The following is a 27,829-nucleotide window of genomic DNA, read 5'->3' as shown; positions in this document are numbered from 1 at the left end:
ATTGCTGCAATGGAGAAGACAACCCAAATAATCACAACTAGCACGAGAAAAGCTTTCGAAGAAAACTGTAAAACACCAACGTGAAACTCGGATTTGGCAAAACAAAGGAGAACAACTAGGATGCTCCTCAATCATGCTTTGAAGTGTGATTCAGCAACTGGCTGGAATCGCTATAAAGAGACACAGAAGGCTCTAAAGAAGAGCATAAGATTGGCCAAACGATCTTCATGGAGACACTTTCGCGAAGAGACTAACTCTAACTATAACCTCAAAGCTGAAGTGGATCCTTATTACGTAGCCAGAAGCTGGGTTATTTATCATACGTTTATAGAGCGGGAGGTACACAGAAAGCAATGAAGAAACGGCAAACCATTTGCTCCAAATGCACTTCCCTGGCAGCATCCAAAATCTCATCTCGAAGCCGACAGACACATACAGCCCTTACCCAAGAGACTGCAAAGTAGTATCACATAGATACATGTCTGCAGGCCCGCCTGAAATCGTTCCTCCGCTAGTAATAGAGGGAGGTAATGGATGCCCTGAGTCCATATATTCGGAATATATACCATACATGCCTAGCACATGCTTCTTTTCCAATTAACTGGCCTGATCTGATATTTATCCCCAAACCAGGGAGACACAAAACGCTTCCGACTGATCAGTCTAACATCCTTTCTGCTAAAAGGACTTGAAAAACTAGTAGGTTCTTCACATGTCTATTGAGGCAGGACATCTAAGGGGCTGCCCACAGGTAGGGGACCTCTCTGTTATGGCTCCTGGTAACGGATACCCTGCTATGGCTCCTAGAGGGCAAAAAAGTCTTCACGCAACCATTCGTGGACGACGCCATGAGTCATTTCAGATTACAGACCTAATAATCGTCACTGACGGGTCAGTCATGGTATGCGGATCGGGCACAGAGGAATGCGATTATGGAACTAGCCCGATCACTCGGAAAAATGACGACCATATTCCAGGCGGAGATCTATCCCATTTCATTGGCAGCAGAATAATGTCTGCGATAAAAATAGAGGGGTCACACCATTCGAATCTGTTTCGACAGTCGGCCAGCATTATCAGCACAAAACAGCCACGACATATCGAGCCAGTTGATGTGGAGTTGTCATCAGGTGCTGCTGAAACTTGGCCGACTGAACGAAACATTCCTGATGTGGGTACCGGGATACTCAAACATTGCAGGTAATGGGGAGGTTGACTCGCCGGGGGATCCACAATGGTTGGGCCAGAACCAGCTCTTGGCATCCGGCAATCTACTGTCAAGTCAACTCCGAAGGGTGAAATTGCAAGGATTTACGCAGCTAAGTGGAGAAATTTGAACTCTTGTCGGCAGACGAAAATCCTTGTGAAAAAACCTGGAGTCACCAGAGTGGAATTTTGGTTTTTCCTTAAGAAATGAGACATGATAACCCTAGCAAGGCTTTTAACGGGACATTGCTCCTTAAACTGCCATATGGAATAGATTGGGGCGATAGTTTCAGCTATGTGCAGTCAATGGGAAGAGGAGACGGCTTTGCACTTTATATACTACTGCCCGACCTCCTCAGATCTCAGACGAAGACAAGGTTTTTTTCAATGAAAAGTCTGCACACTCTCTGACTCTGTAGAATGTTCTCACCCTGCGAACGTCGTAGCCGGGAAGCCATTGAATAGCCGATCAATTCCTTCTCCCCACTCATTGAATCATCATCATCATCAACGGCGCAACAACCGGTATCCGGTCTAGGCCTGCCTTAATAAGGAACTCCAGACATCCCGGTTTTGCGCCGAGGTCCACCAATTCGATTCCCCTAAAAGCTGTCTGGTGTCCTGACCTACGCCATCACTCCATCTTAGACAGGGTCTGCTTCGTCTTCTTTTTCTACCATAGAAATTGCCCTTATAGACTTTCCGGGTAGGATCATCCTCATCCATACGGATTAAATGACCCGCCCACCGTAACCTATTGAGCCGGATGTTATCCACAACCGGACGGTTATGGTATCGCTCATAGATTTCGTCGTTATGTAGGCTACGGAATCCTCCATCCTCATGTAGGGGGCCAAGGAGGATTCCAAGGATTCTTCTCTCGAACGCAGTCAAGAGATCACAATTCTTCTTACTAAGACCCAAGTTTCCGAGGAATACATGAGGACTGGCAAGATCATAGTCTTGTACAGTAAGAGCTTTGACCCTATGGTGAGACGTTTCGAGCGGAACAGTCTTTGTAAGCTGAAATAGGCTCTGTTGGCTGACAACAACCGTGTGCGGATTTCATCATCGTAGCTGTTATCGATTGTGATTTTCGACCCTAGATAGGAGAAATTGTCAACGGTCTCAAAGTTGTATTCTTCTATCTTTATTCTTCGTGTTTGACCAGTGCGGTTTGATGTTGTTGGTTGGTTGATTTTCGGTGCTGACGTTGCCACCATATATTTTGTCTTGCCTTCATTGATGTGCAGCCCAAGATCTCGCCCCGATTGCCGCCTGCTCGATCTGGATGAAGGCAGTTTGCACGTCTCGAGTGGTTCTTCTCATGATGTCGATATCGTTACGTGAGTACCCCGCATAATTCCACGGTCCTCTTCGGCACAATAATAGTTTATATTTAGTCCAAGCTCAGCATTCATACCAGTGGATGCGGAGCCCATCTAACACCGGTGTCGCAACTAAGAAATGCAACGCGCAAGTTGCACAACGTAACTCCACGTTTAAACCCACAGGGAGCTCTGCCCGCGATATACGGATAGGCCAACCGCAACCGGGTCAGAATCTCTTCTGGAACGTATGCTCTCAGAGGGCCTCCCATGAGGCTCTGTGGTAACAACCACTTTGTATGAATCCCATTGCAGGCTCGGGTTGGATTGCCTTCCTCGAGTACATGAGAACGGCCCGAGTTAACTGTAAAAAGAGTAATAAAATAATGTCGCTAACAGCATCTTTCATTATGCTAATCGTACATGTGATGTAATATCACCAACATCACATTTTGCACTCAGATATCATCGATATTACTAAATATCACTTATCACCACAATAATATTTGCACATATTATGATATATTCTGGTTTACCAGGTTATTCCCGGCCTGAATTGCAAACGCGAAGCTGCATGCAACCAGGCGCCAGTAATGCGTTGCGGATAATGACATGACCCACCATCAATATCGCAGATTAACCCTGTAAATAAGTAGCCGGGAACAAGCAGAACGTTTCCATTTGTGTTTGTCTTACCTTACCTATTGTACCCTTTTAGGGGGAGTAAATCTTCATAGAAAAATCCGCAATCCGGGGTGAATGAAACGACGCGCCTTTCGGATGAATTGCAGTAATGTTACACTGGATTTCAGCGGCTCCCCTCCAAATACCTTCCCTACCTTTGGAGGTAACCATGAGACGCTGTAGCATTGAGGCTCTACAGGAAGGTTGACTGCTTCCCCATTACTTGGAGGAAGAAATTGGGAATAATAATATTTAAAATTCTATTAATGGAATCCCTGGAATACGAAGACAGTACTCAACAGGGTTCAAAGTAGGTATTTCGCCCTTGGATATTTTCGCGATTATTCCATCAACCACCAGGAACGGGAAACCTAAACGGACAAACCAACCGAATTAACTTATCGTTCGCGTCTATTACGAAGTCACGGATTTAGAATGGAATCCATCAGGGCATAAATACCGACTCCATGGCCGTTCATAACTCGCTTTCCGAAACTAAGTCATGTTCCGGAGCAGAAGGTCGTAAATCAACACCAGGTTATAGTGAAAAATAATCGAGTTGCCCTGCCAACTAGGCAACACATTTTCCACGAAGTTTCACTTGAGATCTGTGTAGAGCCTTTAACGCACTGGATTGAACAAAGGAGCAACTCGAATACTCCACCTACAAGGCACTTTATGAAGCCAGTAATCACGAAAAGCTTAGTGATTGGGGACGCAATTTATAACGAGACTTTGATCTCATTCCAGATCGCATTCACAGAATATGTTGAAATACCCCCAAACACTAGACCAAAGAACCCAAAACTATAGTTTACTTCGCCAATTAGCAACATTATGGCCGCCGTTGACAGAACTTTGGCTGATCGTTTGGCAAGCGAGATTACATCGACAGAGGTTGATAGTCTGGTCTGCGTTGTAGTTGCCACAGTTATTCGTCTTCACAATCAACATTTTGAAGCGATTAACAAAGGTACGCGCAGGAGGACTTTACCATTCTGGGTGTTTTGGCTCAGCAAAAGAGTCGAAAAGTTGAGAAAGGACATTGGCCAGCACTTCTTAGAAACCCATCACCATCAGTGCTAACAAGACTTGCTAGCACTAATGAAGGGAACAAGTGGTTCCCGAAATATCGGTATTTGCAAGACCAATAAATTAATACTAGCGAATAGAAAACACAGGTTTTTATTATTTCAAACGGGTAAGGGTAGTTCTTACAAACAACAACATGCACAATAGAGCTGCGAAAAATTGAGGATCACCCTCGCACGGCACAATCAAGTGTATTCTCATCGTGAGATTTTCTTTGAGAAGCGATCCTCTCGCCAATTATATTAGGCTACCGTCATGTCAGATAATAAATTGCCACCTTTGAACTTGAAAAGCAGAAAATGGGTTAGTATTTCGAATACTACTTCAGTCCAACAGAAGATCGACATGTGCAAAGAGAAACCGAGAGGCCATAAAGAATTTGTTGTTGCCCGGCAGTGACATCGAAGCCTCCAATAAATGGTTGGTTAACGGTATAATATTCTGTGAGACCGGAGCATTAGTAAATTCACAAAAGCTTCCACCTACGCACCGTCGCACCTGACTTGATGAAATCCGCTGCAGCTTCCTATAAATCTTCCCGAGAAACTTACACTCCTCTTCTACTTTCCTAGGCCATGTGCTTCTAGAGCGTCCCACTCGTCGGTCATTCTGGGAAAGTGGATTACATTGCAATAAATTTATCGCCCTTTCCCAAAGTGTGCCTATCCCTGCCACTTTTGTCCTCTAACTAACACATCTACGCCAACTTTGCTCATAATTCAAGGACAGGAGAAAATACACATGCGAAATACAATAGTGGTACCACTCCCATTGGCCTCAGCATTCTCGGAAATACCCCTCTACATAAGATACTTTAATTTTTCTATCCGGAAGCCAACCCAAAACCAGTGCAACGCCAGCGCATAGCCAAGAGAACAACCAAAAATAAATGCATAAGCTCGACATGCGCATCAGCTTGGCACTCGATAACTGCCCCCGCCACTTATGCTACGAAGAGTGGCGATGCTTTGTAATTTGACATTAAATTGCAAAACATTACTTTTCAGAGAGGTAATCTCATCCTCACTTTTTAATGCAATGATGTTAGGTGATGCAATTATGTAAGGTAAGGCGCTGATGGAAGATGCAAAGTAATGAGCTGATGAGCGGTAGTACTAGGTAATACGGCCATGCTAGGGGATGTTGTAATGTTTGGTGATGTTTGGATCGTGCTTAGTGATGGCAATATGATATTACACTTTAAGGTGATATCAATTTGGTAATATTACATACATCGCCTACCCATCTCTTCAACCAGGAGCAGCAAGAAACATAACATTAACAGATTTGCAATTCAAATAGCAGACAACATTCATTACCCAGCATTACAAATAGATAATTTAGAGAAATCCGTGCAAGAAAACACTAAATCATAACGCCAATAAATTTGAAAACGATAGTAATCATCGTTTCGACACTCAACAACCGATGCCAGCCAAAAAAGAGTAATATCATCACCTCTCTACTGAAAGATAATACGGCGATGTTGTAATATGAGATAATGTTGGGATGTTTGGTGATATTTGGTCATCTCTAGTCGGCAGCTTGCCGATGCCTTGTTCGATATGAGGCTAATATAACTAATAGTCATCCAGTAAACCATATACTCCAAATAGGCTTCCCAGTCAGCCAAAAATGTAAGCAGCTATTATCAGCTAAAAAAAATAAGTTCATAATCAGAAGTTCGGAGCTTCAGCTGTGGAAGGTTTTGTATATTTCCTGTGTAAAAGGGGTAAAAGGGGTCAAGCAGTGCACTGCAGGATAGACTGATGCGGAACATAACTCCCTGAGGCCAACCTATCTCTCTCCAAGGATGAGTTGTCTCTCCTCTGGGACGGTGTGTGCCTTTTCAGGGGCCAAGCCTCTCGTCTACCAAGACCGTTAGTGAGTGGTGATAGCCACACCCTGTATGAGGTGACCCTACTATTAACAAAACGCTACGGATCTAGACTGGGGAGTCGAAAAACACCTCCCCCAACCCAGGGTGTCATGCGAACCGTGCCCATTGGATAGTTTGCAGTCGGGGGTAACTGACTGTATTCGAACGGAGCCTCACTGATACCTGGTCGCCTCAGTGAGTAAGTTAGACCTTACCGTGCTACGGGGGGCTATGGCACGGTGGACCTCTTAACCCCCATACTCGTGGGAATCAAATGAGTACAAAACTAGAAAAGAAAACAAAAACCAAAAAAGCGGGGCCCCGTAACGCACCAAAACTGGTTAATCAGGCGGAGGCACGTCTCCGAATTACTGAGAGCCAGGTGACTACACCCAAGAAGGGAGAAGTTGGGACGTCAAGCAGTGGATCCAAGGTGAGCATTGGTATACTGCGTGGACTACAGCCAACGAACACCACTGCTCAAAGAGCAGGGACCAGCAAAAGCACGTCTAAGATAAATATAACAGACGTCTGGAAGGAGACAGGTCTCAGTGGCGCCGGGGTTAAATGGTACCTGCGCTATCTGAAGGAAGGCCTGAAACCAGAAGAGGCCCTTAAGAAGGCTCAGGACAGACCTAAGCCATCTCTACCGGAGCCGAGAAAGCGTGGAGCAGTAGAGATCAGCCCGCATGAAGGGAATGCTCCCAAAAAACCCAGACCTGAACCCACGGGAGGAGAAAACCCGGGCAGGTCAGGAGTGAAGGCAGGACCCAGGAAGCCCGGCATTATCTATGCTAGTGCGGTCAAGGGCATTCGACTGGTCATACTGCCAAAAAGGTTTCCCGAGCAAATACTCACTCGGGAGGAACAGGAAATCATTGAGGAACTTGTCGTCAAGCAGATGATCAAGGGTTGGACGTCGAAACTGGTGTTCACCGGGATACGCTTTCGACCAGGCCTTATACTGGTGGACTGCGCGACGGAAGGCACCGCAGAATGGGTTAGAACCATAATCCCTAGATTGCCAGGCTGGGAAGGTGTAGAACTGTCAACATGTGCTGGAGATGATATACCAGGAGCCCACATGGTGACAGTTTTTCTGCCAAAGGCCGCGGCAATAGAAACAGAAGACCTTACGAGACTCCCAATTGCTCAGAATGAAGATCTCCATACTCGACTATGGAGAGTCTTCAGAAGCAAGGTGGAGGGAAAGGGTAAACTCCTCACGATCGGGGTAGGTGACCGATCCCTAGAGGCAATTAAACGTCGGAGTTGTCATATCAACTACCGATTTGGCAACATACCTGTGCATGTGCACAAGGAAAAGCCAAGGAAAGAGACCTCGGTGGAGGCATCGGGTGGAAAACTTACCGAGGTCCCTGAAGAAGTCGCGGAAGCCATAGAGGCGGAAAGAACTGGATCAACCAGGGAAATAGACCTGCTGCCCAGTGAAGAGCAGAAGCTGGACGACCTAGACCTAGGACTCCTAGGGCTCGGGGTGGACAGCGACGCGAAGGAAAGCGCTATGCCGGAGGAGGAGGGTGACACTCCGACAGTGGAGAAGAGCTCCAAACAATAACGGAGCCAATGGCCAGCACTAAGATAGCCCAGATAAACCTCCACCATGCGAGAGCTGCATCTGCAGTGATTGCAAGGGCAAATTCCAAGGAGAACATTGGAATAGTGCTGACTCAGGAGCCCTGGGTGTACCGGGGGCAGATTCGCGGTCTGCAAGGAGGAGACATGTAGGTAATTTGGGACTTCTCTTGTGAAAAACCAAGAGCTTGCTTAATTCTCAAACGTAATTTAAAATACATATGTCTTTCAGAGTTCTTAACCGGGGACTTTGGCTATCCAAGTCTCATTGGAAGCCGGGAGGAGCACTCGAGAGGTAGTTGTAGCATCGGGATACTTCCCAGGAGACGAGAGCCGGGCTCCACCGGAACAAGTCGCAAAGCTGACGGAGTATTGCGAGGAGAGGGCGTTACCACTTCTTCTCGGCTGCGATGCCAACGCCCACCACGAAGTATGGGGAAGCAGCGACACTAATCGTAGAGGTGAGTACCTTCTCGAATTTATTCTTAGTAATAAGTTAGAAATATGCAACGTAGGGAACACTCCAACATTTGTGACCAGCACCAAACAAGAGGTACTAGATATAACTCTAGGAAATACCCTAATGAACGGAATGGTCAGGAATTGGAGGGTGTCGGATGAACCCACAATGTCTGATCAGAAGATAATCAGATTCGACATTGAGGGTAACTCCGAAATAAAAAGAATAAAAGGAATCCCAAGAGAACGGATTGGGAATCCTACACAACGCACCTGAGCAACAACATTGCCCACCTTCAAGGGGGCGATGACATCAGGAGCGAATTGGAATTAGAAACGGTGATGGAAAACCTCAACACAATCGTCATTGACGCATATGAGGCCAGTCAAGTCATCAAGGGATGTACCATGGTGGAACAAGAACTTAGCCAGAATGAGAACGGAGGTACGAAAACTCTTTAACCGGGCAAAACAAACCGGGGACTGGCGGAGGTATAAAAATGCACTGACTGCGTATAGCAACGCGATCAGGAAAGCGAAACGGAACAGCTTTAGGGAATTCTGTGAAGGGATTGAACAGATCACAGAAGCAACCAGGCTGTACCAGGCTGTAGCCAAAGACGGGGGAATATCCTCTGTCTGCTTGAAAAAGGAAGATGAGACATTCACCGAGAATGAGGAGGACAGGGTACACCTGCTTCTCAGAACTCATTTCCCGGGGTCCTACCCCTCGGCGGCAGGCGACAATAATCTGCCTGACACCCCAACACCGAATAAAACGGGAAGGAAGGAGAGCTGGAAACTAGCAAAAGAGGTATGCTCAGAAGCTAGGCTAAGATGGGCAGTGGGAACTTTTAAACCAATGAAATCTCCCGGAGTAGATGGCATTTTCCCAGCACTTATCCAGAGAGGCCTGGGAATTATCTTAGAGTCTCTTCTGAGGGTGGTAAGGGGAGCATAGGGCTAGGTTACATACCAAGGGCATGGAGACGGGCAAAAGTGGTCTTTATTCCGAAAGCGGGTAAAAAGGATCCTTTTCACCCTAAATCTTTCAGACCAATCTGCCTAACATCGTTCGTACTCAAAACGGTGGAGAAGGTCATAGACAACTATATTAGAACTAATGTTCTAAAGCGTAATCCCCTACATCACTGTCAACACGCTTACCGGGCAGGACAGTCAACTGAAACTGCTCTGTATCAGCTGACAGAGGTACTACGGGACGCCATAGAAACAAAAGAAATTGCACTGTGCGCGTTTTTGGGTATCGAAGAAGCATTCGACAACACATCGCGCACAGAGATGACCCGCAAAGGAGTGGGAAACACCCTGGCACTCTGGATGGGCAAAATGCTAGAAAGCAGACAAATAGAGGTACAAACAGGTACAAATTCTATTATCATGAACACCACTCAAGGCTGTCCACAGGGTGGAGTACTATCGCCGCTGATGTGGAGTATGGTAGTGGATGAACTCCTGGACGTGTTAACTAATACTGGAATACAAGTCCAGGGCTACGCGGACGACATTGTTCTAATCTGTAGGGGCAAATATGAAGATACCCTATGTGATAGAATCCAAACTGGATTAAGGGTTACTAGTGCCTGGTGCAATAAGGTGGGACTGCGGATCAACCCAGCCAAAACCACCATAGTGCCATTCACTAGGAGGCGTAAGCTGGATCAACTGAAAGCCATAACATTACATGATATGAAAATGAAAAGAGAAATATTTGGGAATCACGCTAGACCAAAAGTTACTCTGGAAGACACATGTCGGAAACACTTGTCGAAAAGCCACAAGGGCTCTGATGAGTTGCAGATCCATAGCAGGAAAAAATGGGGTTGCAGCCCGAAGATACTACTTTGGATATATACTGCAATAGTAAGACCAATGATTACCTATGGAGCGGTAATCTGGACAGAAAGAACCCAACTCAGCACACAAGCCAGGGAATTACATAAGCTCCAAAGGCTGGCTTGCGTGTGTATCAGTGGGGCATTGAGGACATGCCCAACGGCATCCCTGGAGGTCCCTCTGGGATTACCCCCCCCCCCATCTGCACATACAGATGCAGGCAAGGAGATCAATATTCAGGATGGCCGGTAGTGTGAGTGAGGCGGGGAGCTGCCTAAATCGAAGGAAGATTGATATCCTTTCTAGGCGGTATCCCGAATTACTGATACCGAGGGACAACATGACAACGAGGTTTCACTTCGATAAGAAGTTTGAAACACGTTGGAGTAACAAGGCAAACTGGGAGAGCGTGGCTGCGACATACGGCTTAAACCAGCAACTGATTACTTGGTACATTGACGGATCCCTCACAGCAGAGGGAGCGGGAGCCGGTGTCATTGGTCCAAGGAAAATGTACTTTGAGCCAATGGGCAGGTACACTAGCATATTCTAGGTGGAAATTTACGCCATAGACAAATGTGCCTCCATTAATCTGCAAAGGAACTACAGGGGGCAGAACATAGCTATTCTCACCGATAGCCAAGCAGCGATCAAGGCACTTAGGTCCAACCAGGTGAACTCTAAACTGGTATGGGAATGCCTTGAGAGGCTGAATACACTCGGCTCGTCCAACAAGGTCTGGATACTTTGGGTTCCAGGCCATGCTGGGTTGGAAGGCAATGAGGCTGCGGATGAACTAGCCAAGAAGGGAGCAGGGATGCCTTTACACGGTCCAGAACCCTTCTGTGGAATCGGAAACGGTTTCATGGCTATGAATCTAAAAAACGAAGAGAAACGGTTGAGGGAACTATATTGGGCGGGCCTACCAGGGATGGAGCAGTCCAGGGTGCTTATTGGGGGATACGAACCCATGCGTACAAAGGATTGCTTAAACCTCACCAAAAAGAACCTCCGAATCATAGTGGGAATTCTCACTGGTCATTGTCGGCTGAACTATCACCTAGGGAAGTTAGGGATATCTACGGACACTGCCTGCAGGTTCTGTGAGGAGGAGGACGAAACCTCTATGCACGTCCTGGGACAGTGTCCGGCACTTGTGCAAAGTAGGTCGAGACATCTGGGAGAACACTTAATACCAGGTGCAAAGCTGAAATATCTGGAAGTGGGGAACATACTAAAGTTCCTTACGGTTACAGGCCTGTTTGAGATACTATGATCAACAGGTACACTATAACCAGTAAAAGGGGCACAATAGTTCTTGAAGGACGCGGTGCGACTTTCCCTTAACAGAATAATAATAATATCAGCTAAAAAACAAGTCCATAATCGGAAGTTCGAAGCTTCAACAGAATTTCTAATAATTGACCAGTTTCTAGCCCCTTGTTTTATTCAAAGAAGGAAAAAAATAGTATCAGCTCAAAGGAAACTTTTCATTCAAAACTTCTTGGAAATATCCTGAAATTGTAGTACAACATACAAGTATATGCAGCGTGCGTATCCAACGTTATCCGACCCAAGTTAGTTCCACAACTTTCTAAACAAAATGCCGTTGGTAGGTAACAAAGGATGATTAATTACTTGATGGTCATATTACATTCACGGAAATTGCTTCAATAAATGGAAATTACCATGACAAACCGTCTACATGGACTCGTTTACATGCGGCCCCGGCATTGGTGCCGACGTAAATCTTCATTGACTTGGTAGTTTACACTCGGTTTACTATGCCAGCATAGACAAGTAGGTTCAATATTTGCACACAAACTTCGCTACCTAACCCAGGATAGCATGTTGCACACGAAATTGATTTAATTAAGGCTAACACAAATATATTTGATAAATATCCGTAGAAGATAGATGCATCTATAGAAAAAGGAGAACTGCCTGCCAGGGTTGAATGTTCGGATTAACGACCTCTAATCCAGCAATGGATTTTGGAATAGATGCAAACAAGAAGACATCATCGGGAGGATTCCAGTGAGCACAAGTGAAAGGAAGTGAAACGTCTAATATCAACCGCCGACTTTAAAAAACCGCCATGGATGTGTAAAAACACACTGAAAGGCAATTGAGTTAATTATCCCTCTTGGTTCAGATTTAATTTTCTGGCAGACCCCCCTCCCCCTTCGCTCGGCTCTGCCAGCACAGACCACACCTTTTCTGAGTCCATAAACTTATTGCCCTTACGTCAGAAAAAGCAGACAAAATGGAAGAAACGCCCAAAGTTACAGGTACTCCCCTCCATACAAAGAAGAGACAATTGGAACCGCCATAGTCCCTGGAATCTGTCTTAACCATTTGAGTCTCTTTAATTGCTTCAAAAAAGAGGATAAGACACAATTCCTTCAACTCTTGAGGACAGAGCCATGCCGCAAGCGAACACCGATCCCGCACCAATCAATCCCAAGCGGCTCGTCACGATCGGTTTCACCATTTGGTTCTATCAAATGCCTGATGTGGATGCAAGCGCAGGGCGTTTAAATGTCCATCCAGCGTATTAAGCCACATTGTTTCGGCTGGTCTTTGGATTGCTTATCATCGACTTCGATGTTCAGACCAATTTTGGCAAGTGAATTCTCTTTAGCGCAAATTACGTGACCATACCATCGACGAAGCCTCTCTCGCAAGTTTTCCCCAATCAGTGCAACCCCATATCGATCATGGATATCCTCATTTGGGATGTAGTCAAAATGTGTCATGCCAAGACGATTCACCCGTTTGTGAAAAGCGCCGCCTAAAGCTGTACCTGAGGCATCGACGAACACAGCTGGGGGTGCAACTGGCTGATGAAATGCTTATTGTGTTGCATCAACAAGATGTTGTTTAAATGTCTCCAACGTTTCAACGGCCTCAGCAGACCATGCAACCTCGCGGGAGTCCTTAGTTTTGGGACCAGACAAGTAGGCGTTAAGCATCGCTAGGTGATGAGCGGCCTTGAGCAACGACGATAGAAGTTTAATATGTCCAAGAACCTTCAAAGATCTGTCACCGCGGTTAGTAGGCCTAGTAGCTCTTTATCGCCTGAACCTTGTCTGGGTCAGATAACAAGTCCTTGTTAGCACTGATGAAGGGAACTAGGAAGGAAGAAAATAAAATATCAACATCAGTGAATAAGAACACACCGCATAATTACACTCAGAAAAAAGTTTAAGTTTCGCAAGACAGAGGGGATGAACCTCGCGAAAGTCATTCCGGTGAACTCGAAGAGTCCGAAAACCGTCTTCAGAATGTCTTCGCGAGCGACAGAGATTTGGTGATAAATCCAAGGTCGTAAAAATACAGCAGTTCCTAAGCGAGTGTGCGAAATCATGGATGAGTGAAATAGCATATCGGTTTGGAACTGTCTGAATATTCAGCCGCCTATAATCTCCGTATAGGTGCCATTCGCCGTTTGGCTTAGGGACCAAATGAAGTGAAGGGGACTAGCAGCTATTACGAGGTGTGCAAATACCCTGTTTCATCAAATCATCAACCTCTTTCTTCGCAACAGGAAGCTTCTGGGGTGAAAGTGGGCGCACCTTTGAGAAGATTGGAGAGCCAGTAGTGTTGATGGGGAGCTTCAAATCGAGCTTAACTGGTTTGGAACCGCTTTCATTAGTATGTTGCGGCACTTTCTGCGAAGTGCAAGAAAATAATTGACGTCTTTAAAAAGATTGCGGGGTCTATCAAAGCCAAGTTCTGCAGGTCCACCAACAGCCCATAGTGACACAGGAAGTCTGCGCCTAATATAGTGGTACTAACGACCGCCAGAACGAATCGCCGCGAAAACGTTCGACGCAGTCAGGCACTCACATCCGTCTGCCTATAGCCATAGGTGCGGATGGGAGAGGAGTTTGCGGCAGTCAGTCGTAGATTCTGTGGGATTAATATGTTCGGACGGGGTACAGGGAGAACCGACACCTCAGCGCCCGTATCGACCAGGAAACAAAGCCTGCTCAGGGGGTCAAAGATTGAAATGCGACGTGATACTGCGCTTCGGGTAGCCGTCGCTGAGGGAAACAGCGAGCCTTGTTTTTTGTTGCGTTAAACGTCCATCCGGTAGTACATTTAGTCGCTTGAGCTCCGTATCTACAATGGTACCAGCAAATCGTCGGGGCCGATGTAGGTCCGGGCATGCGACTATCCGAACGCCTTTTTCGAGAAGCAGACCTCGACCGTGATTGCGTTTGAGATCTACCCCCTGAAAGCAAAGTACCAACAGCCGCTGCGAGCTTTCTGAAGGCATTGGCCAGGGTCGTTACCAATGCTTTGAGCTCATCGAGTTCCCGAATCGTGTGTCGGGAAACCCCCGCGACCACTGGGCATGCGTACACCTCGTATACCTTGTCATCGGTGGCGGACAACACCTCCAGCGATCCCGAGTCTGCGCTCAAGATGGCGCGGGTACTCTCCAGAGGGACTTTAGCAACTCCGAACTAACCTTATCCCCACCCAGCTGCCTCATTTCTCGAAGCAACTGGCTGCGGGTACGATCGCCTAACGTCAGCTAGTAAATAATTAAGCTTTACTTCCCCACTTACCGAAAGTCACCGAACCAGCTCCTTCAAATGGACGTACGAGCAATCCTCAAGCACTTCCAAAACAAATTCGATGGTCTCTTCGCCGAGAACGATGAGGGCGTGGTAAAAAACACCAACCTGGACAAACTGCACCTCCAGTTGGCGAAACCACGCCGCCGAAACGTGTCACCAAGAGGGTAGCACCCTAACCGCAACGACCGCCAAGGGGAAATCGCGCTTCCCGCGATCTTGTCTTCAGGCGACATGCTTATTCACCTAAAAGGAGAGCGGAAAAATAGGTGGATCGCAGAAGCGGACAAACAACCTCTGGCCCCAGTGAATTTTCGTCCCGTCGCCGCAATAAACTCCGCAGTCCTCCGAAACAAAAAACGGTTTGCCGAAGACCGGAGCGAACAATGACCAAAAACTGCCCCTTCAAGAACTTCCCACCGACATGTGCAGCGGAATTTAACTCAATTTAAAATTTAAGGAAATAAATAAAATAGGTAAAATAAAATCATGCAATAATAAATATGAAATTAATAAAAATGAAATAAAAAAATAAATGGTGGAACGAAAAGAAAAAATTAAATAAAATAATTGAATAATAATAAATATGAAATAAAACTCCGCCGAAGCCGGTCCCAAGCCCGGTTCTGAAAGAAGGAGGGATGGATAGCTTCAGTCTGAATGGCTGCACGCCACCGCAGCGTCTCAGGGGGTAGGTGAGGAAAGTGCAGGAACTTTGCAGACTTGCAGATTACTCACTAAGGAAGCTATCTACACACCTGGCAGCTAGGGATAAAATGCACCACCAAAAATGAGAAGAAGGAGAAATTTGAGGTCCGGTACGGATAACCGGCGAGAGTCGTCTGACTTGGTGACTGGGTCGGGCTCTCGTAATGGACAGCACGGCGTCGAAACCGCTAGTCGTGGGGCGGTTCGACGTCTAGGCGCCACGACGACCAGGAGCACAGCTCCGCCTGCTGCAGCTGTTTCGCCACAATCTGTGGCGACCACTTCAGCAGGTTCGGGTAGGAAGCGGATGAAATGGAGTGAAGAAATGAACCTCTTCATCATCCGCTCCTACTACGAAATAACGGCGGGGGCGGGTACAACATCTTACCGCCCCTTGTTGCACCAGCGATTCGTCGAGCGTTTCCCGCAATTCGCGCACATGACTGTGCAGCGAGTCGCAGACCAGTACCGCTTTATTACTCGCAGCGACACAATCCCGGCCACCATCAGGGAGCGTGTTCGACTTGAAGTCATCGGGGAAACTGGTGACCGAGAGTCGATGGGGGCAGAGGCGGCGGCATCAACAACACCACGCCGCACTGCAGGCAACAGGTTCAGTACTCGCCGAACCACTCTTCTCCACCGTCCAGCTGAGGTTTCCGCTGAGGTTCGGGACGAATTCCAAAGAGCGTGTAGGGAATTCTCGGATATGGATCCTTTGCATAGACCAGGTATTCCCAGGCTCTATGCATCTCCAGCAACTCCGGGAATTCTATCTCAAATCAATGATGAGATTGCATCTCGACTGTGTGCTGATATGTCGCTGCTGCAACTACAATCACTTGTGTATTGTGGTGCAGTTGCGGCTATCAGATTGCACGGTCAGAAGATTCGCTTTCGTGTTATTGGTTTGAGTGACAAAAGAGATCCACCATGGAAAATTCGTCTGGAACTTCGGCGGGACTCACTAAGGCAGGACATTGCTAGACTGATTCAGATCAGCATTGGCAATGCCAGCCGACGGGTGAGAAATAAAGTGCAGAGGGTTTACGTAGTTGAAATTCTGGACACACTAAAACAGAAACTTTCTGTCATATGCAGTCGGTTACGGCGGTATGGCGAAAGTTATTCCAGACGTGTCCAGAATGCAACATACGCGAGGAACCAGCGGAGCTTTTTCAGATCTCTGAACGAATACCAACAGAGCGCCCAGACAATACAGTTCTCGGTGACGGAAGCGAAAGAGTATTGGGGTGGACTTTGGGGGTTACCTGCCCAGCATGCTGAGCATGCTGAGTGGATCACCGCCGAAGGCACCCGCCATGCCAATACACCTGGCATGAATTTCGCGGATGTTACCGAAGAGGAAGTTCGACGAGCCATAAACATCTCGAAGAACTGGAGGGGCCCAGGTCTGGATCGGGTGCAGAATTTCTGGTATAAGAAATTTACCAGCGTACACAGTCGGTTGGCACGCAGTATAAATGAGGTCATGAGTCGGCCGGAGGAATTTCCACCTTTCCTCACTGCGGGGATTACCTACCTTATCCCTAAGAAGGACACGGTGCAGGACCCCGCAGACACAAGACCGATCACTTGCTTACCAACCCTCTACAAATTCATCACGTCCATTATTAGTGGAAGGATCAATGCGCACCTCGAGATCAACAACATTCTGTCCGAGGAGCAGAAGGGCTGCCGAGTTGGGTCAAGGGGTTGCAAAGAGCAACTCATTATCGACTCGGTAGTTGTAGGACAAGCAACTAGAGGTCAAAGAAACCTCTTCAGTTGCTATATCGATTATGCCAAGGCTTTTGATAGCGTTCCGCATACCTGGCTAATCGACATCCTACATCTGTATCGCATTGATCCGAAACTAATAAAGTTTTTGGCGACAGTCATGGAAGGGTAGCATACCACCTTATCGGTGCGTACATCTGAGGGTGCTAATACCTCAGAGCCCATCCGTATACGGATAGGCATCTTCCAGGGGGATTCATTGAGTCCTCTTTGGTTTTGTATGGCACTGAACCCCCTTTCATGGCTACTGAATGATGCTAGAGGGCATGGTTTTGCAATAAAATATGGCCTACGTGCTAAGTGCGAATTGACACACTTGATGTACCTAGATGACATCAAGCTGTATGCTGATACTGACAACCATCTTAGAAGTCTGTTACGAATAATAGACATGTTCAGCCGTGATATTCGGATGGAGTTTGGATTAGACAAGTGTCGAATCCAAGCCTTCCGCAAATGTCATCACGAGCCGTATGCCGGACATAGCATTGCCGACTTCCACATCGAAGCTGTCACCGAGCCAGACTTCTATAAGTACCTAGCAACTCTATAAGGAACCCATGCTCGAGTTGGTGATCTGAAAGAGGCTCTGCTGTCCGAATTCCTGCGACGTGTAAAGCTGCTGCTGAAATCGCATCTATCGGGGAAGAATAAAATGAGCGCGTTGAATGTATTCGCTATCCCTTGACTGGCTTATGCATTCGGAATATTGCCGCGGACGAAGACCGATCTGGAAAACGTCAAGCGGCGGATACGGATAACTATGTCCAAATTCCGAATGCATCATCCAAATTCTGCCGTGGTGCGGAAGAACCTGCCCCGCGACATCGAAGGTAGGGGCGTGGTTGAGAATTCTATAATGTGACTATATGTTCGTTTATCGCCTTGCAATAACGCCGATCATACGAATTAGCAAAACTGTAGCTGAAATTTTGCAGCTATTATACTTGAAATTCCCCTCAGAGAAGATTGATAGACTTGCATTTGCAGCTTGTAGTATTTTTTTTTTTGCAACAAGGCGCCTACTTCGCTATCTGAACTGTTGTCCTTTGTTGTTCGTGGTCACCACGTTGGGGATCCACTTCCCCAATAAATAAAAGAATCCAACTTTATTAATTTAACTAATTTATTCCACGTTATCTGAGCATTCACATTAGTTATAGAAAACAAAAATTAGACGTGTTTTAATTGTAAGCGGAAGGAGTTCAGTTTCTATTTTTTCATTGAAGTTGCCGACGGGCCGGCCGACAATCTCAATGTCACTTTTGGCATTTCTCACCTCAGTCTGCTGTCAGACCTTCAGCTGATTCCATGGACGTACAATGTGGCAGCAGAGGCAAATTTTCAATGACGGTTAGGGTTCGCACCTCCGATGTGCCGCTACACAACTTTTCCAGCGAATTTCGAGTCAGTAAGTACCATCATTTCTCAGAAAAGTATGTAGGCGAGGCAGACAAGAAATAAAACGATTTTAATAAGATTTGGGTTTCCACAAAATCTTGAAAATGGAAATGAACTTACAACGTGTTCGTAGAAAAATTGATGATGATTTCCATGCCTGAATATTCATCAAATGACATCTCATGGTTTTCATCGATTACAACGATATTGTGCATTACGCATTTTCGCATCAAATTCCCCGAACAACTCGTGAACTTTACGCCCCGCTCAACTGGCACAAATGCATCCCAGTCGATGGAGGTTGCTTTGAATAATAAATTTTCTGTGTAAATTTTGGAAACTTTTTGATGAAGGCAGTATACTGATTTGTCGTGGGGGTGGGTGGTCACACCCTCAAACCTGAATTAAATTTCAATAAAGTAACCCACACCTACGCGTGGTCAAAAAGACTAAAACTTTTTGTTCAGCTAGAATCCCCTAAGCCCCAACTGAAAAAGGTTTAGAATTGCTAACAGCAATTCTTATCCACAAAACTCCACCTTCATTTTCAATCGAGCCCATCCATGATGATGTATTAAATTCACCAAACAAAAAACCGAAATTTAGACGAAAGTTTCTACGGATTTCAAACTTCCAATTGAATGAGAAACTAAGACCCATTAGGATACTCCTACAGAATAGTTCCTGAGTTTACATCAGTTACCGTCAATAAGTTTAAAACCAACTTACCTATATCCTTGCCGTAGCTCCATACCATTAAGGGAACTTTGGAAATAATGGATGAAAATGGCGCTTGCATTCCAGTATAGAATTAGTTCGTATGTGCAGAGTTAATAATCGGAAAGGAACCGCACGCACCAAATGGCACCAATAGACATCCATTGTCCGATTTATAAGCAATAACCGAAATCAGAATAGAGTCTGAGAATAATATTTGAAAGGACGCACTTTTCTCAGGAGAAGTTAATGTACAGTCAAATATCTCGAAAACCCGATGATATTTTTTAATATCCGTACCCTTATCCGCTCTGTGTGCGGCGAACCGAGGGCAGTTAAAAGCAAGATGCTCCACATCCTCCGTAATAGTCGTCACACCCGAAGCGATAAAGGTATGCACAGTACCCTCCGTATCCACTTAGGAATTGAGTTAGGTCGTAACTAACCTCACCGAGCCTTCGTTTAACACATTTTGAAACATCTGGAATAATCCTGCGTGTCCAGCGTCCATTAGGTGAATCATCCCATCTTGCTTATTGCCGACAATAGGTATAGGACTCGCCGATTGCCTATGATGGGTCATAGAGGCGTCAACCTTCGTTCGCTAAGATGTCGATGGGAAGCATGCCTGCTATCACAAAGGCTGCTTCGTCTGATGTTGTACGGTAAGCGGAAGCTTTCGTTACTAAATTTTCAAGATGCGACTTGAATTTCAATTTTTGGTCAACCATGACTCCCAAGTATTCAAGCTTTGGCTCCGACATAATGTGTTCGCCAATCCTGATCTTTATCGACGTTTCCTTCTTTCGCTTGGTAATCAAAACTACTTCGGTTTTATGTTCAGCGAGCGTCAGACCAATTTCCTCTAGCCAAGATCTAACTTCAAAAATTGCCTCGTTTGCGAGTACCTCGATCTAATCGATATCTTGTGCCACGATAGTCACTCCGAAGTCGTCTGCGAAGCCAATAATTGTCACTCCTTTGAACAGTTGCAACTTTAAAATTCCGTCATACATTACTATCCACAGAAAAGGACCAAGGACTGATCCTTGTGGAACCCCGCAGGTTTTTCTATGAGTCTTAGGTGCATCGTCCGAATTGTAACACAATAGCCTCTCCCCGATAAATTCCATGAGAATGCGCATCAGGTATTTAGGAGCGACCAATTTAGCTAAAGCCGCAATTATTTCGCTCCATTTTCCCGTATTGAAGGCATTCTTCACGTCGAGAATAACTACCGCGCAAGACTCATTCGCCTCCATTGCATTTTCCGCAATTTCCGTCAGCGTGCTGATCGCATTGACAGTTCATCTTGCCTTTCGGAATCCAAACTGCCTGTATGAGAGAACACACTCCTTTTCTAGGATTGGTCCAAGCCTCTTGAAGATGACCTGTTCGAAAAGTTTGGCGATGCCGTTTAACATAGGCCTATAAAACGGCTTTGGGATTAGCACAAGGTTCAGTTTCATCTACTTTTCCGGAAAAATTCCATCTTTGAGGTACGTCGTAAATGTTTCAACAAACCACCTTGGAACTGTTTTCACGGCCACTGTCAGTACTTTATTCGAAATGCCATCTAAACCTTGCGCTTTATTTTTTGGCAATCTTCTTTGCAGCTTCCAGGGCTTCTTCAGTAGTTACCTCGGGAATTTCATCGGGATCTATCTGGACAGTGGGTAGATTCGATTCACTTGAAACTTATAGGAAGAGAGTACTAATGATATCCCGAAGCTAATCAGGATTGGTGATCAGAGGTGAGCGTTTACCCTGGATTGATGCCATGACTGCCTTGTATGCACCTTCCCATGGGTCGAAGTCCGCTTCCTTACATAACCTCTTGAAATGTTCAGGTTTACTTCTAGCGATGACTGCTTGCAGTTATTTCCTCGCTTTCTTATATCGGTGGTGCAACTTTTCGGACTCAAGCATCTTTCTGCTACGTTGACTGTGTTTCCTGGCTTTAAGGCAAATATTACGAAGTTCCTCGATATCGGCATTCTACCAGAAGTCGAACATTTTTTTCTTAAGTACACTGCGGCGGACCATGGAAACGTCACAGGCTTTTTGTGTCCTTTCAATAACCTGCGCCACTTTTTCTTCTGTATTTCCGACCGGCATCGCTTCCTGCAGACGTATTTCCTCGAACATTTGCTTGTTAAGTTTCATAGATATCCAAGCCGCTACTGCGGTTTTCTGGATTCGTTTTGCTCCTGTTCTACGCTCCATCTGGAAGATGATAGCTCGATGGTCAATGTGGGTATACTCCTCGCTCACCTGCCATTGGAGATCCTTAGATAATGTGTTGCTAACAAGGGTAAGGTATACCACCGATCCCATATCCCGTCTCCAAAAAGTATGGCCGCCGCCAGCATTTGCCAGAACGACATTTAGACGTGAAATACTCCGAGCAATATGCGATCTCTTGCATATGTTCCTCAACTGTCCCAATCTTCGGCCCAAACGGGGGGAGGTTGTGGCGGCTTGCTTCAGAAGGTAATTTTTCCACCATCATTACGAATTCATCTAGCGTGCGGTTTTGCGCAGCGTAGCAGCTGAATATCTGAATGCCGCCTACCTTACCTCGAGTGAATCCGCCTTCTGGGATATTGGTCGCGTTTTCAATTGCTCGTTCTTCGTAAGTCCAGATTGCCGTTTTGCCGCTTCTGTCAAATACAAAGACACCACTGTGGAAATCTTTGTAATATTCGCATATAATGGCAACGTCAATTTCATTCAAGCACGCTTTGAGATGAGCCTCGCGATGGTCTAAATTGAGCTGAAGGAATTTTATTTACTTCTTCTTTTTCTTCAGCCTTTGTCCCTATTACAAGCGGGGTCGGCTCGTCCTGACCGGTTTCGCCATTTGGCTCTATCGAATGCCTGATCTGGGTGCAACCTCAAGGCTTTTAGATCCAGCGGATCAAGCCACCGTTGTTTCGGTCTGTTTTTTGGTCGTTTACCATCGACTTCGATATTCAGACCAATCTTGACAAATGAATTCTCGTTAGCACGAATTGCGTGACCATGCCATCGAAGACGCCTCTCTCGCAATTTTTCCACGATCGGTGCAAACCTATAACGATCGCGGATATCATCATTTCGGATGTGATCAAAACGTGTCACGCCACTAGTCTTCGTCTCCATTACCGGAAGACGCCGTTCATTGTCTTTTATAGTCGGCCAACACTCTGAACCATAGATAACGACAGGACGGACAACATTACAGTAAATTTTAGATTTGAGACGTTCGTTGATACGTCGATCACAAAGAACACCAGTTGTGGAACGCCACTTCATCCAGGTTCTCGCAGTTCTCCATTGGCTGATAGCGTTGACCTGAGGTATTTAAATCGCTGAGTTCTAGGGAGAGCACTGCCGCTGACAGTGATTGTGCCTGCATGAGGCGATTATTCCATTTTTGAACAAGTTGCTCGAGATCATTTTTGCTATGTGATGCTAGGACAACATCATCTGCATTAAGCAGTGTATAGGGCGCTGGACGTTGGATGTTCCATGTGACTGTGTCCGTAAAAAGAACAAAGATTAGTGGTGAGAGGGCGCCTCCTTGATGAACACCAACAGAGACACGAAGCGGTTTTGATACACCCGCCATACTTCGAACTTTACTTTTCGGATCGTGGTAGGGCAACTGAACTCAGCACACGAGTTCCTCTGGCATTTGGTATTGTCATAAAGCATACCAGATGAGTTCATGTGGCAGACGGTCAAACGCTTTCTTTAGATCCAGAAATGCAATGTAAAGAAGGCGATGCTTCTCACAGTGTTTCTCCATGAGTAACCGCGTAGCGTGTATTGCGTCAGTAGTTTCGCAGTCTTTGACAAATCCGACTTGATTCACGTGTTTTACGTAGGCACCTGTCATGAGACTTAATCCTACGGTTCTCTTAAGACACGGATTGATTTTTTTACCACAATCTGAGTCCCGCTGAGACAAGCAACAATGGTACCAGTCTATACCAAGTGCATGGCTTAGCATTCATACTGGTGGATGCAAAAATTACCTAAATCTCTACCGAAGTATGGATACGTCTTTTCTCGCTTGAGCACAACCACAACCACCATGAAACTCCCACTAGGGGAGCCAACCGCAAATAACCAAGCTGTCCTCACATACAACAGGAGTTCACCCGAAGTCTGTGAGTCCAGGGGCTTTCCCGGTTCCCATGGTACCAGTATACCCCTGGTAAGGTCTCGTGACCAATTTGCCACTTCAGATGAGTCCCCGTGCAGACTCGGGTCTGATCGCCCTAATTAGGCCTTTGGAGCATTCGCCTACTGAAATACGGCCGGCAAACGAAAGTGATTACAGCGTCTCCCGGTGCCACCACTATGGAGGTTCTCCTCGGCCACTTGGTTTTGGTTTGGCCGATAGGGTTGCTGCTCCATCTTCCTCGCCGCCTCCCCTGAGCACCAGTTGCGCTGACAGGTGGAACTAGTCCAAATGTCGGCAATGATTGTGGAAGTGGAGGTTGAGCAAATTTTTCAGTTGAAATCTGCTCGAAGTATTCTCGCCATCTATCCGTTGCGGTTCGACGGTTGGTAAGCAAAGTACCGTTCTTGTCATTAACGCAACAGAAGTGTTCGATATTCTGTGTGCGTTCGTTACGGCTTGTTGCAAGTTGATTCAGATCTCTCTCGCCATATCGAGTGTCCAGTTTTTCGTAAAGATTTTTGTAATGGTCCGCTTGGGTGACAGCGACCGCTTGGCGTTCTTACAAATTTACTAATTGACCGGTGTTTTATCATCAAGAAATTTGCGGTAGAGGCGTTTCTTTTCACGGACCTTCATTTCAACATCATCATTCGAAAGCCAAGTATCTCGGTTGATGTACCGCTTACCCGGCTTGGTGACCCCGAGGGTTGCAGAGGCCGCCTTGTGGATCGTGTCTTTCATTTGGTTCCACGATGCTTTGATTGCATTGATTGCCATCATGCGAATTAAGCCACCGATGAGACAGCGTGAGGAACGCACTGACCCGCGGCCCATTAAATGATGGCGATTTCGTGAGAAGAAAGAAAAATTTTATTCACGAAAAGCTGAAATCATCTTCTTAAACACCAGACATTTGTAACTGCCGGTGATATGGTCGATGTTGCCCTCCTGTGTTTCTCTGTATAGCAGGCATTTGGGATTCCCACTGCATTGTTTGGCAATATGCCTTTCTTCGCCACATCTACGGCACAACTTAGATATATCGTATTTGCTTGAACAGTCTGTCATTCTGCCTGTCCGTCTGTCTGTCTGTCACACTTGATTTACTTAGCAATGGCTGGAACGATTATCACGAAATTTGGCTAGAACATATAGTCTGTGGATCCCTTTGTATATAGTAAATAGCGCCATTTTGTGTTTGGTTTGAAGAGGGGCTCCCCTTACAATCGAAAGGGGGTGTAACATTTTTTCATGGAATATGGCCTTATGGGACATCAAATGAAAGGGCTTGATTGGTACTTTTCGAAAACCTTCTTATTTTTTATATTGGGTGAAATATAGGGGAGTGAGAGCTCAAAATATAACCCCCAAAAAGTGAAGCAGATCTATCCATCCGAAAAATCTGAAAAAAAAGTGGCAACAATACACCTATACAAAATCTAGGCTTCAAAATACATCCCATTCCAATATCTGCACAAATAAAGTTAATAATAGTATATTAGCATATTTTAGAAAATTTCCTGAAAACCGCCCTTAAGTTCATTCTAGAAGTATAAAATTCAGTAACAATGTAGGAATATAATCCCAGAAAGTTTGAATGCATCTAACTATTATTGACAAAGTTATTGAAAGTTAAATTTCTGCATTCCACGTAAATTTATTACACTTTAAGACGTCTATGACGTCATCATCATGTAAAGTGAACTTCGCTGAACGGCGTCCAACTTTTTAATTGGTTGACTGTATTGGTCTAAAAACGGTTACATATCAAACAATTACCTTTTATTCAAATACACGCATAATATGAAACTGCTTCCCATTTTCCACCTCATAATTTTCCCTATTACTACTCATGAAAGATATCCATTATGTCTGATAGTTTTTCTTTTAATAGTCAACAGAACCGTGTTTTCAGAGGAAAGCTACTACAATAGAGCATTTGTTCCCGTAATTGTTAACCTGAATACAACTGACTCATACCTAATGAATCGAAATTGTTTTCTTGCTTATATTTTGGGGGGAAAACTTACATATTTTCTACACTACTCCTGTATTCATTGCAAAAAGGATTTATTTAGTTACCACCGAATAAAGGAGTTCTGAGTCGAATTAGATTCTAAATCGACAGAAATGAATATTAATACATGGAATTATGAAAGCTTAAGTAAGTCAACAAAGTGGCGCTGCTAGGGTTAAAAACTTAGTCCTCCGCACTATCCTCGATGCGAACAACTGCAATAATTATTACATTTACCTGAAACAATTGGATACGACGTCCAGTCTTAATGGCAGGATTTCGCGCGGCGGCACTACAACATTTTCCTTTTGCTGCCCCCGAAACATCCTCCGAACTCACCGATCGCAAGGACGTTATGTCCGGCTGATGACTATGGGGTTGATAGTGCTGTTGGGGCTGTGAGTGATGATGTGGCTGATGAACAATTGACAAGGAAGATGACCTTTGATGTATGAAAGAGGGCGAAGTTTGCATGTGGCATTTTCCGTTCCACATTTTAAATGGCCAAAGGCAATTATCCGAGCTGTTGATATCCTTGATTCAGTTTATGGACTGGAAAAAAGGTTTTAATTATTAGAAAATGACTTTCACGCTATCATATGAAAAACAATGTTTCAATAATGAGAGATGAAACAAGAACTATTTTTAACTTAGTTGAAAATCATGAGAGGAATACAAATATTGGGGATACGCCCAAAGAAGAATACCATTCTGGGAGATCAAGTGGATGCACACGATTAGGTTTCAATACCTTTGGGTCTACCCAGATTCAATGCTTAGCACCTGGGATAATTCTCTGGTCACTAGCAGTAACATGGAAACGGGGTATCATACAACGCAGCAACTCTAGAGGTATCACGTTACTGGGTACCAAGTATACAATGTTCTCCGCTATCTTGCTAGATTGGATTGCCCCATAAGCCTAGACATTAGCCCATGCCAAAAAGACAAAGATGGAATAACTATTGGCGAGGGCCCAGAAAACCCCAGAGGTCCGATTACTATCGGACCAAACCAAAGAAAATAGTTTGATCGCCAGCTTGCAGCGAAGTCTGGATGAAATTTAACTTTTCTAGAAACCACTTAGATCGCACTCTTGACCTTGTCCTCTCTAACATTCCTGTACGTTACCTCTCCCAATCCCTTCATGCTCCGTCTTACATTGCCCCTGACGCCCATCATCCTGCTCTCGAGTTCCATGTTCAGATATCCCAACTCCACTCTCCTGTCGTTCGCAAGCCTACAAAGTTCAACTTTCGTAAGGCGAACTTCGAAGGTCTGAACTCAGCCCTGGCGTCAACCAACTGGGTCCCCCTCCTCTCTCCATTTACATGTGACCAAGCACTCAACACTTTCTATACCATTTTATCTGATCTTCTTCCTTGTTACGTTCCCTCCTCTCCTAAGTACTTACGCTCTTACCCCGTCTGGTTCACCACTGAAATTCACAAAAAACTACGTCAAAAACAGACTGCGAGAAGGAAGTTCCTGCCTTCTAGAAACGTTGCTGACTTAGTTTTTTTCAAATCCCTTCGTTCCTCGGTCAAATCCTTAATACGTAAGTCCAGACACGAATATTTGTCCAGCGTGGAAGACTCACTAAAGAGCGGAAATCTGAAACCTTTCTGGTCCCATATTCGCAACTCCCGCTGCCCTGCCCAGTTATCCCCTCCGTCCATTAAATTCTCTGGCATCTCAGCTAACTCCCCCCAACTATCTTGTGATTTACTCTGCCGCTATTTTTCGTCAGTCTGTGTTCCTCCCCCTTCCTCCCAATCCCTTCCGATAGTAGATGTAGCCTGCCCCACATCGCCTACCATTCCCCTCCTTATCCCTATCCTTTTCGAATACCTATGTGGCGAACTTGATGGCAAGGTCGGACCTGGCTGCGATGGTCTTCCAAACCTCTTTTTGCTCAAAACTGGTAAGTCCATCTCCCTTCCCCTATCTCTTATTTTCAACAAAAGCCTTGAAGAGAATCATTTTCCCAGCTTGTGGAAAGAGGCTCTCATTATCCCCATTCACAAAAGTGACGATCGTACGCTTGCCGAGAATTACCGTCCCATTTCCCTCCTCTCCTCCTGTCCCAAAATCCTCGAAAGATATGTCAGCGACTGGTTGTCCGCCTACTTTGGCCAACACATAGTGAAAGAGCAACAGGGCTTCATTAAACGTAGGTCCACTGCCTCCAACCTGCTTGACTTTACCAACTTTGTCGCCAAATGTCTAAATTCACGGCAAGAAGTGCATGCCATTTACACTGACTTCGCGAAAGCCTTCGACACTGTAAATCACAAGATACTTCTATCCAAACTCTCGTCC

The 27,829-nt window shown here is 45.6% G+C and overlaps 1 protein-coding gene across 1 annotated transcript in view; it reads right to left on the bottom strand.

The window, feature by feature from the left end:
• Nucleotides 1–26,053, bottom strand: part of LOC119657689 — a 77,484-nt gene extending 51,431 nt beyond the window's left edge. The window contains exon 1 of the mRNA XM_038064719.1: nucleotides 25,745–26,053. Coding sequence (XP_037920647.1) covers nucleotides 25,745–26,002 — 258 coding nt within the window. The 5' untranslated portion in view covers nucleotides 26,003–26,053. The remainder of the gene's footprint in view (nucleotides 1–25,744) is intronic.
• Between the last annotated feature and the right edge of the window lie 1,776 nt (nucleotides 26,054–27,829).

The sequence above is a fragment of the Hermetia illucens genome, chromosome 5 (assembly GCF_905115235.1).
Source record: "Hermetia illucens chromosome 5, iHerIll2.2.curated.20191125, whole genome shotgun sequence".
NCBI lineage: Eukaryota > Metazoa > Arthropoda > Insecta > Diptera > Stratiomyidae > Hermetia > Hermetia illucens.
The sequence above is the reverse complement of the archived record's forward strand: the minus strand, read 5'-3'. Positions and strand labels throughout refer to the sequence as shown.